At 45.8% G+C, this 15,893-nt stretch overlaps 1 protein-coding gene across 1 annotated transcript in view; it reads left to right on the top strand.

Moving 5' to 3' along the window:
- Positions 1 to 15,893, top strand: part of MIER2 (MIER family member 2) — a 117,332-nt gene that overhangs the window by 38,737 nt on the left and 62,702 nt on the right. The window contains exon 5 of the mRNA XM_063954689.1: positions 11,700 to 11,740. Coding sequence (XP_063810759.1) covers positions 11,700 to 11,740 — 41 coding nt within the window. The remainder of the gene's footprint in view (positions 1 to 11,699; positions 11,741 to 15,893) is intronic.

Genomic DNA, 15,893 nt, shown 5'->3' with positions numbered 1-15,893 from the left:
TACTGCGGATCCCGTCTATACCCCATGGTTCTATGATGACCCCAGCATCCTCTACGGACTAAGAGAAAAGGATTTACCGGTAGGTATTAAAATCCTATTTTTTTCCAGCTCAGGTGAAGGTACAACAGTACAGTCTAACCTAGCAAAGAAAAACATTCTGCGACATTCAAAGGCAGCATCACATTGCATGCGTTCTTGCTTGACTGGGCAATTGGCAACAACATGACCTGGCATACCACACCTAAAACATTTAAACACATGATTATCAACTCGTTTGGGCGGCAGAGACCTTTCTAGCCCCATTGGCCTGTCTCCAGGGCCAGTATTTACAGTCTCCAGTTTTGCGTTCTCTTAACCGCCCAGCAACATTTTCCCACGGAACAGTCTTACCAGTCTTTACTGAAGGGTGCTGTTGAGGTTCTAGGGGTTGCTGGGTAGTCATCAGTAGTTCCTCTGCTGCCAGATTACCTCTCTACCATGTCCACTAACTGGTCAGCTGTATCTGGATTTCCTTGACTCACCCACTTGCGCAGGACCATGGGCAAAGATCTCAAATAGCGGTTCATGACGACTCTTTCAACCATCTGGGGACCAGTTAATGTCTCTGGCTGTAACCATTTTTTGGTTAGGTGAATAAGGTCGTGCATCTGTGAGTGAGGAGGCTTCTCTATGGTATACACCCAACGGTGCACCCGTTGTGCCCGTACTGACAGCGTGACTCCCAGGCGGGTCAAGATCTCAGTTTTTAGTTTTTCATAGTCCCGAGCCTCGGCATGGCTTAAATCAAAGTATGCTTTTTGGGGCTCACCTGAAAAGGTGCTAGCAGACTGGCCCACTGTGCTTTAGGCCAGTTCTCACGCTCGGCAGTCCTTTCAAACATGGTCAGATATGCCTCCACATCATCAGCCTCCATCATTTTCTGCAGGAAGTGACTGGCCCGTATGGAACTAGAGCTGGTTGGAGCAGTGGCGGCGACATCTCCAGTCCGTGCTGCACCACTTCTGTTAAGGCTTCTCTATCCTGACGTTGTTGCCTGTAGAGTTCATCAAGAGCCACCTGCTGTAGTCTCCTATTCTCCTCAATGTCCACCTGCTGTTGTCTGTTGGCCTCCTGCTGAGCCGCTGTAGCTTGCAGCATGACCTTAAAAAGTTCCTCCATGTCAACAGGTTTTTCGGGCTGCTTTGTAGCTGCTTTCACCCAGGACATATTTTGAATCTTAAGGGGTGAGTCTCAGCAGCTTCACACTGGGCTGTATCTGCATAAACCACAGTTTTCGGCAGGTCTCATAAAGCTGCTGCTTTCACTTATGCGCAGAATGGATTGCTCGCATTCTCCACCAACTTGTAACACTGTAGGGGAACAGGCGCCATCTCCTGGGGTTGACAGCAGTGTGCAGCAGCTGAGAGATCATACAAGTCCAGTTTTGTGGTGCAACTGGCCGCAACCAGTTTTATTAAGCAGAAAATAATAAACATCAAAAGAAAATGCCTTGCTTGTCCGGCACTAACTATACACAAGATATACCTGACTGTCTCTAAACAAAACACAGAGTTTTTCCAGTAAGTACTGTGTGGCTCACATGTATAAGGACGCAGGTTTCCCTCACAGAGATTCTGCAGTTTCTTCCCAGGCAGTCTGCACACACTGATCAGGCTAGCATCCCTATAACACTCTTACACAGCTGAAAGCCCTGATTAGCCCTCTTGAAGGCCAAAGACCCGAACTGGGCCCAATGGCTGGAACTTGTCCCTTCCCTATCTCCTAGGACCCTTATCCAGCTTTTCCAACAGACTGAAAAGCTGCTAACAAAACAAACATTTTCTTTGAAGTTTCTTTTTTCTAAAACATGTAGGACAAGAACCTGGCACAAACATACCTGCCCTCAAACACTACTCCAGTGTTCCTGTCACACTTGTTAAACATTATTATGAATAAATATTTTCATTATTTCACTTCATTTTGTCTTTTATTAACAATTACTTTAGTTGGCCAAAGACTTTTTGCACGCTAGTGCACTTATGTTAATATAAATTTTCAGGTAACAGGTAAAGTACAACTGTTCTGCGGCAAGAAAAAAGGGGCATGCCTGGGCCAACACTGCGAAATGGACTTATGAAGACAGGAATAGTGTTATGGACCGTTGCATAAAAACTTTAAATGACTGGGTCATCACTCAGGGTTTTTGCGTGGAGCTGTACATCCATGTAGAGACTGAGACAAGCTGTCTACATCTCAGAGAAAAAAAAAATACATACACACCGATCGGCCAATTACAGTAAAACCACCTGCCTAATATTGTGTAGATCCCTCCCCCTCTACCCACCAAAACAGGTCTGACCCATTCAGGCAAGGACTTCACAAGACATCTGAAAGTGTCCTTAAACTTTTTGCCATGTTCCTCAAACCATTCCTAAACAATGTTTGCAGTGTGACAGGGCGCATTATCCTGCTAAAAGAGGCCGCTTCCATCAGGGAATACCATTGCCATGAAGGGTATTCTTGGTTTGCAACAATGTTTAGGTAGGTGTCAAAGTAACATCCACATGAATTCCAGGAAGCCAAGGTCTCCCAGCAGAACATTGCCCAAAGCATCACACTGCCTCTGCTATCCTCATAGTGTATCCCGGTGCCATTTCTTGCCCAGTTAAATGACGCATTCGCAGCTGGCCATCCACACGATGTAAAAGAAAACGCAATTCATCAGTGTTAGCACACCTCCCGCTGACCCCCGCCCGGCGCCTAGCAACAGGCGGACGCCGAGCGCAAGGCTTTCTGGTCCCCATCTGGCGCCTAGCAGCAGGCAGACGCCGGGCGATGTGAGCCCCCGGATCCCTAGCAACAAGGACGCCGGAGGCAGATAGCGTTCCCCATTGCTGGGTAACTAAGTACCCAGCTGTGTACAAGGACGTGCAGCAGGACAGCTGCACGATATTTGCAATTAAGGAGTTTCTTCTGTGATTGGTGCAGCACCATTTATATTCTCTTCCTGGTCACTTCAAAGACGCTGGTGATAGTTCTTACTTCTGTGTGATCCTGTCAGCTCGTTGGAGATCCTGCTTGTGTTGTGCTGTGACCTGGAGACTTTGATCGATTCTTGACCAGATCTTGCCAGTTGGTGTTCAGGTTTTCGTAGAGTATCCACGTTAAAGGCCCATACACACCTGGCGATAAAATGAGCGACGTCGCTCATTTTCCCTCTCCCTGAGTGACGTTGCTCATTTTATCAGCAAGTGCGTATGCAGCCAGCGACGACCGATGTGCAGCCCCCGCGGGTCGGCAAAGATCGCCGCTGTCAGCAGTGCGTGCATGCAGGATCTGGACTGTCGTCCACGACCTGCATGCAGGGCTGGCGGAGGCGTGACGTCACTGAGCGATGTGAGCGGTCATATCGCTCAGTGTGTATAGTCGGCCGGCCCGGCAGGGGGAAACATTAGACGACGTCGCTTGTCTAATGTGTATGGACCTTAACAGTTCTTTGTTTATATTTATATCTTTAACATCCCTGAGCATTGATGCTCTCACTGTTTATTTGCTTATAACATCTAAAACCATTGTTGTTCTCAATATCACTCGTGCATTGGTGTTGCAGGGTTAGATTCCCCCTTACTCACTCGCAGTCTCGGTTGGTGCCTTGTCACTTAATAAGACCGGGGGGCATCGAAGTTTGGGTGGACCTAATTCGCCAATTCAAACGCGGCTGCCGTGGGCAAAAGAACACTAGCACCGCAAGCACCATCCGACCACTAAGAGGGGTAATGGAGTCAGGGGTAGAGCACGAGTTGCTGCAGACATCAATTCTAGCTGCAGCTTTACCTGTGAGTACTGGAACTTCCCAGTTGTCGCATTCTCCCCGGAGTTCCAGGTACTCATCCATAACAATCAGACCAGGCCACCTTTTTTCATTGTTCTTATACTCACATGCCCGTTATAGACGGTTTTGGAAGTGGACAGGGGTAAGCATGGGCACTCTAACCTGACAACTGCGAGTCACTGTATGTTCTGAACCCTTTCTATCATAGCCAGAATTAACTTTTCTCTTACGTCCTAGAGGATGCTGGGGACTCCGTAAGGACCATGGGGTATAGACGGGCTCTGTAGGAGACATGGGCACTTTAAGACTTTAAATGGGCGTGAACTGGCTCCTCCCTCTATGCCCCTCCTCCAGACTCCAGTTAGATCCTGTGCCCAGAGGAGACTGGTCACACACTAGGGGAGCTCTACTGAGTTTCTCTAGAAAATAGACTTTGTTAGGTTTTTTATTTTCATGGAGTACTGCTGGCAACAGGCTCCCTGCTTCGTGGGACTGAGGGGAGAGAAGTAGGCCACTTTCCTAGACTGATGGTCTCTGCTTCTTAGGCTACTGGACACCATTAGCTCCAGAGGGTCTGAACACTGGTGTCGTCTAGCTGTTCATTCCCGGAGCCACGCCGCCATCCTCCTCACAGAGCCGGAAGATAGAAGCCGGATGAGTATATGAAGCAAGAAGACTTCAGAGGCGACAGAAGACGTCAGATCTTCGTGAGGTACCGTGCAGCGGTCGCACTGCGCGCCATTGCTCCCACACACACACACAAGGCACTACAAGGGTGCAGGGCGCAGGGGGGGCGCCCTGGGCAGCAAAATTTACCTCAGATACTAGACTGGCATAGTATATACACTGCATAGGCAGGGTATACAAACCCCTGCCAGTATAAATAATAGCGGGACCAAAGCCTGCCATCAAGGGGGCGGGGCTTCTTCCCTCAGCTCTAACCAGCGCCATTTTCTCCACAGCTTGCTGCAGAGACGCTGCTCCCGGACCCTGCCCTGCTATACACAAGTAACAGGGTGCAAAACGAGGGGGGGGGGGGGGCACAATAATTTGGTGCTGATTATATTTATTTTTTATATATATATATATATATATATATATATATATATATAAGCGCTTACAGGTCTGAGGTATTGTTAATATTTCAGAACGTGGCGGCGCTGGGTGTGAGCTGGCAAACTCCCTCTCTGTCTCTCCAAAAGACCTCATTGTGGGTCTGTCTCCTATAATTCAGTGTGTTTGGGGGTGTCAGGGTGGCCAAGAGTATTCAGTACATGATTATAGCAATAAAAGATGTATTACATATCACAGAGGACCACTCTGTCCCTGACACAAGGGTCTGTATGTTTAAGGAGAAGAAACGTGAGGTAACGTTTCCCCCATCTCATGAACTGAACGCTCTATTTGAAAAGGCTTGGGAAACTGCAGATTCCCAAGAGAATTATTATGGCGTATCCTTTTCCCTCACAGGACAGATTACGGTGGGAATCATCACCCTCGGTGGATAAAGCCTTGACGCGGTTATCCAAAAAAGTGGCCCTATCCTCCCCGGACACGGTGACCCTAAAGGATCCTGCGGACCGCAAGCAGGAAACCACTTTAAAATCAATTTATGCGACTACGGGAGCCCTCCTCAAACCGGCAGTTGCGTTGGCATGGGTGAGTAGCGCAATTGCAGGTTGGGCAGATAACTTGTCATCTGACATGGACACCCTCAACAGGGATATACTGTTCTTTGGGTCACATCAAGGACGCAGCGTTATACCTAAGGGAGGCTGCGAGTGATATTGGCCTCTTGGGATCAAGGGCCAATGCCATGGCAATTTCAGCTAGGAGGTCGCTGTGGACCCGTCAATGGACTGGTGATGCTGACGCCAAGAGCCTTATGGAGGCTTTGCCTTACAAAGGTGAAGTTTTGTTTGGGGATGGCCTTGCGGACCTGGTTTCCACAGCTACCGCGGGTAAGTCGTCTTTTTTGCCTTTTGTTCCCCCACGGCAAAAGAAAACGCCTCAATACCAGATGCAGTCCTTTCGGTCTCATAAATTCAGAAAGGGGCGTGGATCATCTTTCCTCGCCAGAGGTAGAGGAAGAGGGAAAAGAACACCAGCTATGGCTAGTTCCCAGGAGCAAAAGTCCTCTCCGGCTTCTGCCAAATCCACCGCATGACGCTGGGGCTCCCCTGCGGTAGTCCGCACCGGTAGGGGCACGTCTTCGGCTCTTCAGCCAGGTCTGGGTTCAGTAGGACCTGGATCCTTGGGTGCTAGGAATTGTGACCCAAGGGTACAAACTGGAGTTCGAAGACGTGCCTCCACACCGATTTTTCAAATCGACCTTACCAGCTTCTCTCCCAGAGAGAACAGTAGTTTCAGCGGCAATACAAAAGCTGTGTCAACAGTAAGTGATTAACATGGTTCCCCGATTACAACAGGGAAAGGGTTTTATTCAACTCTATTCGTGGTCCCGAAGCCAGACGGCTCGGTCAGACCGATTCTGAACCTAAAATCCCTAAACCTGTATTTGAAGAGATTCAATTTCAAGATGGAATCTCTCCGAGCAGTGATCTCCAGTCTGGACGTGGGGGGGGGGGGATTTTATGGTGTCACTAGACATAAAGGATGCATACCTTCATGTCCCCATATACCCTCCTCATCAGGCGTTCCTGAGATTCGCTGTGCAGGAGTGTCATTACCAATTTCAGACGTTGCCGTTTGGGCTTTCCACGGCCCCGAGGATTTTCACCAAGGTAATAGCACAAATGATGGTGCTCCTGCGCAAGCAGGGTGTCACAATTATCCCGTACTTGGACGATCTCCTGGTAAAAGCGAGATCAAGAGAACAATTACTGAAAAACGTGGATCTCTCTCTGAGGGTGCTACAACAACACGACTGGCTTATAAATTTGCCAAAGTCGCAGTTGGTTCCGACAACTCGGCTGTCGTTTTTGGGCATGATTCTAGATACGGAAAGACAGAGGGTTTTTCTTCAGTGGGAAAAGCTCAGGAAATCCAGAACATGGTCAAGGATCTGCTGAAACCAAAAAGAGTGTCGATTCATCAATGCACTCGAGTGTTGGGAAAGATGGTGGCGGCCTACAAGGCCATTCCGTTTGGCAGGTTCCATGCAAGAGCTTTTCAGTGGGACCTACTGAACAAGTGGCCAGGGTCCCATCTCCAAATGCATCGGATGATAAGCCTGTCCCCCAGGGCCAGGATCTCTCTCCTGTGGTGGCTCCAGAGTGCTCACCTTCTAGAGCAGGGGTGGGGAACCTTTTTTCTACCGAGGGCCATTTGGATATTTATAAAATCCTTCGGGGGCCATACAAAAATTCTCAACCTAAAAAATTACCCTGCCCCCCAGTAGGTCTGCCCCTTAGAGGTACTGTGTGTGCGCGCCGGAGGCGCGCGCGCCAAAAAATGGGTGTGGCCAGTTAAAATGGGACGTGATACACATATGCCCCCAATAGTGCGGTGCCAGATCCACAATTGCCCCCACAGTGCCAGGTATACAGATGCCCCCACAGTGCCAGGTATACAAATGCCCCTCACAGTGCCAGGTATGCAGATGTCCCCACAGTGCCAGGTATACTGATGTCCCCACAGTGCCAGGTATACTGATGCCCTCACAGTGCCAGGTATACAGATGTCCCCACAGTGCCAGGTATACAGATGCCCCCACAGTGCCAGGTATACAAATGCCCCTCACAGTGCCAGGTATACAGATGCCCTCACAGTGCCAGGTATACAGATGCCCCCCACAGTGCCAGGTATACAGATGCCCCCCACAGTGCCAGGTATACAGATGCCCTGCCCCGCCCCTCCCCTCTGTGCTGCTTACCGTGCTGCTTTCGGTGGGACATGGAGGAGAGCGCGGCTATGTTGGGCGGCGGCATGTAGGACTTGAAACCAGCCGCCGGTTCGAGAGCCAATCGGAGCTCGCGAACCGGCAGCCGCGGCTTCTGATTGGCTGCCGGTCCGCAAGCTCTGATTGGCTCACGAACCGGCGGCTGGTTTCAAGTCATACACGCCGCCGCTCCCACCCGACAGCCGCGCTCTCCTCCCTGTTCTGACAGCTGAGACACGCTGCCGCCGGACTGAGCGGCAGCGTGTCTCACTGACACAAGCTGGTTGGCCCGACCAAACGGCTTCGCGGGCCGGAGGTTCCCCACCCCTGTTCTAGAGGGTCGCAGATTCGGAATTCAGGATTGGGTTCTCGTGACCACGGACGCGAGCCTCCGAGGATGGGGAGCGGTCACACAGGGAAAAACTTTCAGGGAATATGGTCAAGCCAGGAGGCTTGTCTGCACATAAATGTGCTGGAATTAAGGGCCATATAAAACGGCCTGAGACAGGCAGAGCATCTTCTTCGCAACCTACCCGTTCTGATCCAGTCAGACAACATCACAGCCGTGGCGCATGTAAACCGACAGGGCGGAACAAGGAGCAGAGCAGCAATGGCGGAAGCCACCAGGATTCTTCGCTGGGCTGAAAATCATGTGAGCGCTCTGTCAGCAGTATTCATTCCAGGAGTGGACAACTGGGAAGCAGACTTCCTCAGCAGGCACAATCTCCATCCAGGAGAGTGGGGACTTCATCAGGAGGTCTTTGCAGAAGTGACAAGTTGCTGGGGACTCCCTCAAATAGACATGATGGCGTCTCGCCTCAACAAGAAGCTTCGGACATATTGTTCCAAGTCAAGGGACCCTCAGGCGATAGCAGTGGACGCGCTAGTAACACCATGGGTGTATCAGGCGGTCTATGTGTTCGCTCCACTTCCACTCATCTCAAAAATATTGAGACTCATAAGAAGAACAAAGGTTCAGACGATACTCATTATTCCAGATTGGCCTCGAAGGGCCTGGTATCCAGATCTTCAGGAAATGCTCACGGAAGATCCTTGGCCTCTTCCTCTCAGAGAGGACCTGTTACAACAGGGGCCGTGTGTGTTCCAGGACTTACCGCGATTATGTTTGAACACCAAATCCTAGCTAGGAAAGGTATTCCAGGGGAAGTCATCCCTACTCTACTTAAAGCTAGGAAGGAGGTAACGGCGAAGCACTATCACCGTATCTGGAGGAAGTATGTGTCTTGGTGTGAATCCAAGAATGCTCCTACGGAGGATTTCCAGCTGGGTCGTTTTCTCCATTTTCTACAGACAGGAGTGGATATGGGCCTAAAGTTAGGCTCCATTAAGGTGCAGATTTCGGCCTTATCAATATTCTTTCAGAAGGAATTGGCCTCTCTTCCAGAAGTGCAGACTTTTGTGAAGGGAGTACTGCACATCCAACCTCCTTTTGTGCCCCCAGTGGCACTGTGGAACCTTAACGTGGTGTTATAGTTCCTTAAATCACATTGGTTTGAACCTCTTCAGACTGTTGACTTGAAATTTCTCACTTGGAAAGTGGTCATGTTATTGGCCTTGGCATCTGCAAGGCGGGTGTCCGAATTGGCGGCCTTGACTCACAAGAGGCCCTATCTGATTTTCCATGTAGATAGAGCGGAATTGAGAACTCGTCCTCAATTTCTACCCAAGGTGGTTTCGTCGTTTCACATGAACCAACCTATTGTGGTGCCTGTGGCTACGGATGTCTTGGAGGTTTCCAAGTCCCTTGATGTGGTCAGGGCTTTAAAAATCTATGTAGCCAGAACGGCTCGTATTATGAAAAACAGAGGCACTGTTTGTCCTATATGCGGCCAACAAGATTGGCGCGCCTGCTTCCAAGCAGACTATTGCACGCTGGATCTGTAACATGATTCAGTAGGCTCAGTCTACGTCTGGATTGCCGTTACCAAAATCGGTTAAGGCCCATTCCACTAGGAAGGTGGGTTCTTCTTGGGCGGCTGCCCGTGGTGTCTCGTTACAGCTTTGCCGAGCAGCTACTTGGTCGGGTTCCAACACTTTTGCAAAATTCTATACGTTTGATACCCTGGCTGATGAGTACCTCGTGTTTGCTCAATCGGTGCTGCAGAGTCATCCGCACTCTCCCGCCCGGTCTGGAGCTTTGGTATAAACCCCATGGTTTTTACGTAGTCTCCGGCATCCTCTAGGACGTAAGAGAAAATAAGATTTTAAACCTACCGGTAAATCTTTTTCTCCTAGTCCGTAGAGGATGCTGGGCGCCCGTCCCAGTGCGGACTGAAATCTGCAATAACTGTATATAGTTATTGGTAAGGTTACACAAAGGTGGTGTTACAGTTGAAATCAGGCTTTTGCTGATTTTTGTTGTTCATACTGTTAACTGGTTTACTTATATACCATGTTGTACGGTGTGTTTGTGGTGTGAGCTGGTATTTGTCTCACCCTTAATTAAATGCTTTTCCTCGTAATGTCCGTCTCCTCTGGGCACAGTTCCTATAACTGGAGTCTGGAGGAGGGGCATAGAGGGAGGAGCCAGTTCACGCCCATTTAAAGTCTTAAAGTGCCCATGTCTCCTGCGGAGCCCGTCGATAATCCATGGTCTTTACGGAGTCCCCAGCATCCTCTACGGACTAGGAGAAAAAGATTTACCGGTAGGTTTAAAATCTTATTTTTTCTTAGCAATTTGTGCTACAGTAGCTCTTCTGTTGGATAGGACCAGACCAGCTAACCTTCGCTACCCATGAGCATCACTGAGCCTTGGGTGCCCATTGACAGGTGCCATTGTAACAAGATAATCAATGTTCAGTTCACCTGTCAGTGGTTTTACTGCTATGCTGATCAATATGTGTGTGTATATGTATGTATGTGTGTGTGTGTGTGTGTGTGTGTATATATATATATATATATATATATATATGTTGAGTCTCCCTTATCCAAAATGCTTGGGACCAGAGGTATTTTGGATATCGGATTTTTCCGTATTTTGGAATAATTGCTTACCACAATGAGATATCATGGCGATAGGACCTAAATCTAAGCACACAATACATTCATGTTACATATACAACTTATACACACAGCCTGAAGGTCATTTTAGTCATTATTTTTAATCATTTGTGCATTAAACAAAGTGTGTCTACATTCACACAATTAATTTATGTTTCATATACACCTTATACACACAGCCTGGAGGTCATTTAATACAATATTTTTAATAACTCTGTGTATTAAACAAAGTTTGTGTACATTGAGCCATCAGAAAACAAAGTTTCACTTTCTCACTCTCACTCAAAAAATTCCGTATTTCGGAATATTCCGTATTTCGGAATATATGGATAAGGGATACTCAACCTGTGTATATATATATATATATATATATATATATATATATATATATATATATATATAATGTATGTATATGTGTGTGTGTGTGTATATTTTTATTTTTATATATATATATATATATATATATATATATATTATAATATAAAAAATCAATACACAAATATTTTCATCTGAAGTTACCCAACTACATCAGTGGTTCCCAAACTTCCTTGAATCATTGCTCCTCTATGCGAAAAGTTTCTTGTTGAGAAATTCAGAATTGTTTTTATTAAATGATGTAATTGTGCGAACTTGTCATCTTTCAGTCATGTGGATTATCAAGGGTCCACTTCTGTTTGTCCACATATTTATATTATAAATAATTTGATTTGGTCCTTTACCACCAACCCAAGGCACCCTTGCAAGTGCCCTGCAGCATGCCATGGCACCCAGTTTAGGAACCACTGAATGAGATGTTTTCTTCTGGAAGTCCATATGTATATTTGCTGATATTAGCAAGAGAGGAAATAATATGGAAAATGTAGTCTTTTAATTTTTGCACTTGTATGTGAATTGGAATAGAATTGGTAACAGAGTTGCTTAAGAATTGAAGCATGGAATTCTGTTGGCACCATTTATATCTAGTTATGTAGTCATTGGGATGTTGACTCTGTGGAATTAATATGGACATTTTGTTTATTTCAACAGCTCCAGATGACTGGACAGTGGAGTCTGAGATGAGGGCTGAGGTAAACATGACATAAGGACATGTATCCAAACATTACCAATGTATATGGAGCCAGGCCCTCCTAACTGAATTGCAGGCTAGAAGCATTTTCAACTCTTGTTGATATTGCATCTTAATCTAGTAGACACAGAGACATTTTTGTAAATACTAGCTCCTGTCTATTTTGTTTACTAGAGACACTGCAAATTAAAAAAAAAGAAAAGAAAATTGTCTTCAAAGGGTGATGCCATATGCATAATGTATATATTTAACCCTAGTGCCAGATCATCTGCCATAACAGTGTAGCAAGCCATTTTCGCTCTTAATTTAAGGCTTAGTGGGGCAGCAGATGTATTAAGCATGGAGAAGTGATACAAGAAGTGATACGTGGAAGGGGATAATGCACCGGCCAGTCAGCTCCTGACTGTCATTTCTTCTTTCTTTACATTGGGCATAGGACCTGCTCCCAAACCCCACCCCCCGTATAGACAAAGTTTTTTCAGGGATCGCCCGCCCCAGGCTATATATTCCGGCTCATCCTTCTTGCATGCGTTTTTTTTTCCTGTCTTACATGAGTATAGTACAAAGCAGCGAAGTTTGTTATTTTGAGGAAAAACGTCTTCTGGTCATGCCCAGTGCGTCGGTTTAGCCAAGGCGAGGTGGCTCCCCGGAATGACTTCGGTTACAGCAAGATGCCAGTATACACCGGGACACTGGCGATGTATCCCAGGAGGTCTCCGGTGAGCTTTCAGCAGTAGCTCTGAGCCCGGGTTGAAGACAGAGAGAAAAAAAATGTAGAAAATTTCCTGTTCACAAGGTAATAAAGGAGATTGTGCTTAAAGAGTGGAAAATCTGGATAAGAGACAGGGTAACTTGTATCGGATAGAGCAGATGTATCCAATGAAAGATGAAGATGTCTTAAAGTGGTGTCCATTACCTAAGGTTGATGCCGCAGTAGCAGAAATTATGACTAAAATAATAATCCCTCTTGATGATGGTGCAGCATTTAAAGACACCATGGACAAAAAAAATGCAAAATGTGTTTAAAAATTACATATTTCTACCGTTGTATCTTTGAAAGCTGGTATAGATACGGCTTCGGTCTCTCGTGCTCTGAGACTTTGGGGTTCAACATTGTATACTGATATTAGTGAGAATTTATAAGCAATACTTGTTCAAGAATTTGGAAGTTATACAGAGAGCGGCAGAGTATCTCTGTGAGGCATCCTTGGATGTAGTAACATTCTCAGCAAGATCTATGGCCACAGGAGTAGTAGCCAGAAGGGCATTATGGCTACAATCATGGATGGTAGATGCAAGCTCTAAAAATAGGCTGGCAACACTGCCGTATGAAGGTGGTTTCTTGTTTAGGAGTGATTTAGATTCTGTGATACATAGGATGTCTGGAGGTAAGTCCTATCGATTGCCTCAGGACAGAAGAAACATAAATTCCCTTAATCGAGACAACAATATAGGGAAGCCAAGAGTTACAGACCGGGCCGTCGGTATAACAGTAGATATTCATCAGGAATATCTCGACAGGTGTTTTGTCAGAATTTTCGGATTTAATGCGACAATGACTACAGGTTATCTCCTCCTGTTATACCAGTGGGAGGAAGGCTGCTACAATTTGCAAACGTATGGACCCAATTTACAGAAGACAAATGGGTGTTCAAGTGCTATCAGGTGAAGATCAAGAAGGCGGAGGTTTATACTACTGTAGCAAAAACACCAGTCACTAAACCAGAAAGGATTGCAATACAAAACAGTGTAAAAAGTTTGAAAGAACTTCAAGCAGTAGAGGAAGTACCAGCGATGGAAGAGAAAACAGGGCTCTATTCACATCTTTTTGCAGTAAAAAAGCCCTTGGGATACTTCAGGACCATCCTAGATCTGAGAGATCTAAACAAACATATCCGGACAAGAAAGTTCCATATGGAGACGCTAAAGTTAATTTTAGCAGGAATTAAACCGAGGGACTTTCTAAGTTCTATTGATTTGCAAGATGCTTACTTTCATATCCCGGTAAGAAAGGAGTGTCAGAAATTTCTGAAGTTCTGGGTTGCAGGAAAACATTACCAGTTCACATGCCTTCCTTTCGGACTGTCCACTTCACCAAGGACGTCTACAAAGGTATTGGTAGTCATGATAGCTCATCTGTGGAAACAAGGAATCCTCATATGGCCGTATCTGGACGATATATTGGTGTCAAGTGGGACAAAAAAGATAGTGGAAGAAAGTATGTATCAAACAATACAATTCTTTCAAAGAAATGGTTTGATCATCAACGGAAAGAAAAGTCATCTAGAACCCTACCTGAAGTATTTAAATCTTAGGTGTACAAATACTCAGTGTTTCCAAATCAAACTATCAGAGGAAAGGTATGTGAAGATAATAAAGTTAATTAGAGAGGTGCAAGAAAGCAGGTCCAGCTTCGAACAGGGTTAAAACTGTTGGGGATGATGTCGTCAACGATAAATGTTGTGCCCTGGGCAAGATGGCATATCGGGGATCTGCAGTGGAATATAGTAAAGTATTTGCAGAGGAGAGTACCCCATCATCCTTACATAAAGTTAGGACAACAGACAAACTCTTCAATGAACTGGTGGAGAAGTATAGAACTAGGACAGAGCAACAAGTTTGATACAGCCACAGTATCTAATACTAACAACAGGTGCAAGTTCAAAAGGTTGGGGAGCGCATCTATTAGGTAGAGCAAGGTTGGTGGAATATTCATGAAGTAAAGTCATCCTCAAATCTAATCGAGTTAAAGGCAGTATGGAATTCAATGTCTCATTTCCAAGATCAAATCAGAGGATCTCATTTAAGAATATTCTCAGACAACAGGAAGGCAGTACCATACATAAATTGCCAGGGAGGCACCAAAAGTCACAGCCTTATGACAGAATTAGGTAAAATTATTTGTTGGAGAGAAAAGTATCTTCTTTCCATATCAGCAATACACGTCAGGAAAACAGAACTTCATGGCAGATTTTTTTGAGCAGACGAGCTGTCGCCAGGAGAGTGGAATTAAAAACAGTCACTTCAAGCAGTCGTGGACAGGTTTGGTTGTCCAAAAATAGATTTAATGGCAACAAATGTAAACAAGAAGGTGATGCAGTTTTTCTCAAGACATTTTGTACCAGGGACAAAAGGAGTAGATGCACTGGCACAAGTATGAACTTTCAATCTCTGTTACGTCTTCCTAACTCTTCCAATAATAATAATATAATAAAATTTGAAAAAGCTGCAAGGCATACGCAGCGAAACGCGTCAGGTTTTTATCCATTGGAGCAGGACTTCTTCTCAACTAGATCCGGACCAGCCCTTACCAATTCTTTCCAGTTTTCCAGAGGAGTCCCAGGGAGGCACCATCCAATTACTGCACTGCATGAGGTACCCACTGCATATGGGACACTGTATTCCATCTTCAACCCTCTAGCGGCATATGGAATTTGTAAAGGACTCTCTAATTACCATATAAAAGGGACTCTCCACAGTGGAATATAACTGGACTTTTAGCACTCCAGGGCAATATTTGGAACGGATCCTACAGAGCCTTATGATACATGTCCTGAACCATTATTCTGGGTAAAAAAATTCTCATTTCATATATATTTTTTGTATGCACATGGCACATTTAAATGTACAGAATATTGCTGTTTTTTAATCAGTTAGCGCTTTTAATAAATTTGTTTTTAATTGTACACATTTAGTGGATCATTGCTCTTTCCCCCTTGCAGCGCAGCCACCTTTCTTCTTTTTTTCGTGATTATATATTGGGAGTGACTTCCCTCTCAAACTAGGCTGCCGCTTAGCAGAGCATCTCGCCTCACAGCGCCCGAATATCCTTGGGTATATTATCCTTCTCGCCTCTTCCAATAATATACCAGATACTCAAGAAATATAGAGAAGAAAAGGCAGAGGTAATAGCAATTTTACCATGTTGGCCAAGAAGGGCCTGGTTTTCAATGGCACTACAAATGTCAGTAGAGGAACCTTGGATGTTACCAGTACAGCCAGACATGTTGGTGCAAGGTCCATTAACTTATCAGAACCCGGTGTTTCTCAGTTTAATGGCGTGGAGATTGAGGAGAAAAGAACTTTCCGAACAAGTGGTTCAGATCTTGTTACAAGCAAATAAAAGACAACTCTTCATAAATATACTATACAGT

The sequence above is a fragment of the Pseudophryne corroboree genome, chromosome 1 (genome assembly GCF_028390025.1).
Source record: "Pseudophryne corroboree isolate aPseCor3 chromosome 1, aPseCor3.hap2, whole genome shotgun sequence".
Taxonomy (NCBI): domain Eukaryota; kingdom Metazoa; phylum Chordata; class Amphibia; order Anura; family Myobatrachidae; genus Pseudophryne; species Pseudophryne corroboree.
The sequence above is the reverse complement of the archived record's forward strand: the minus strand, read 5'-3'. Positions and strand labels throughout refer to the sequence as shown.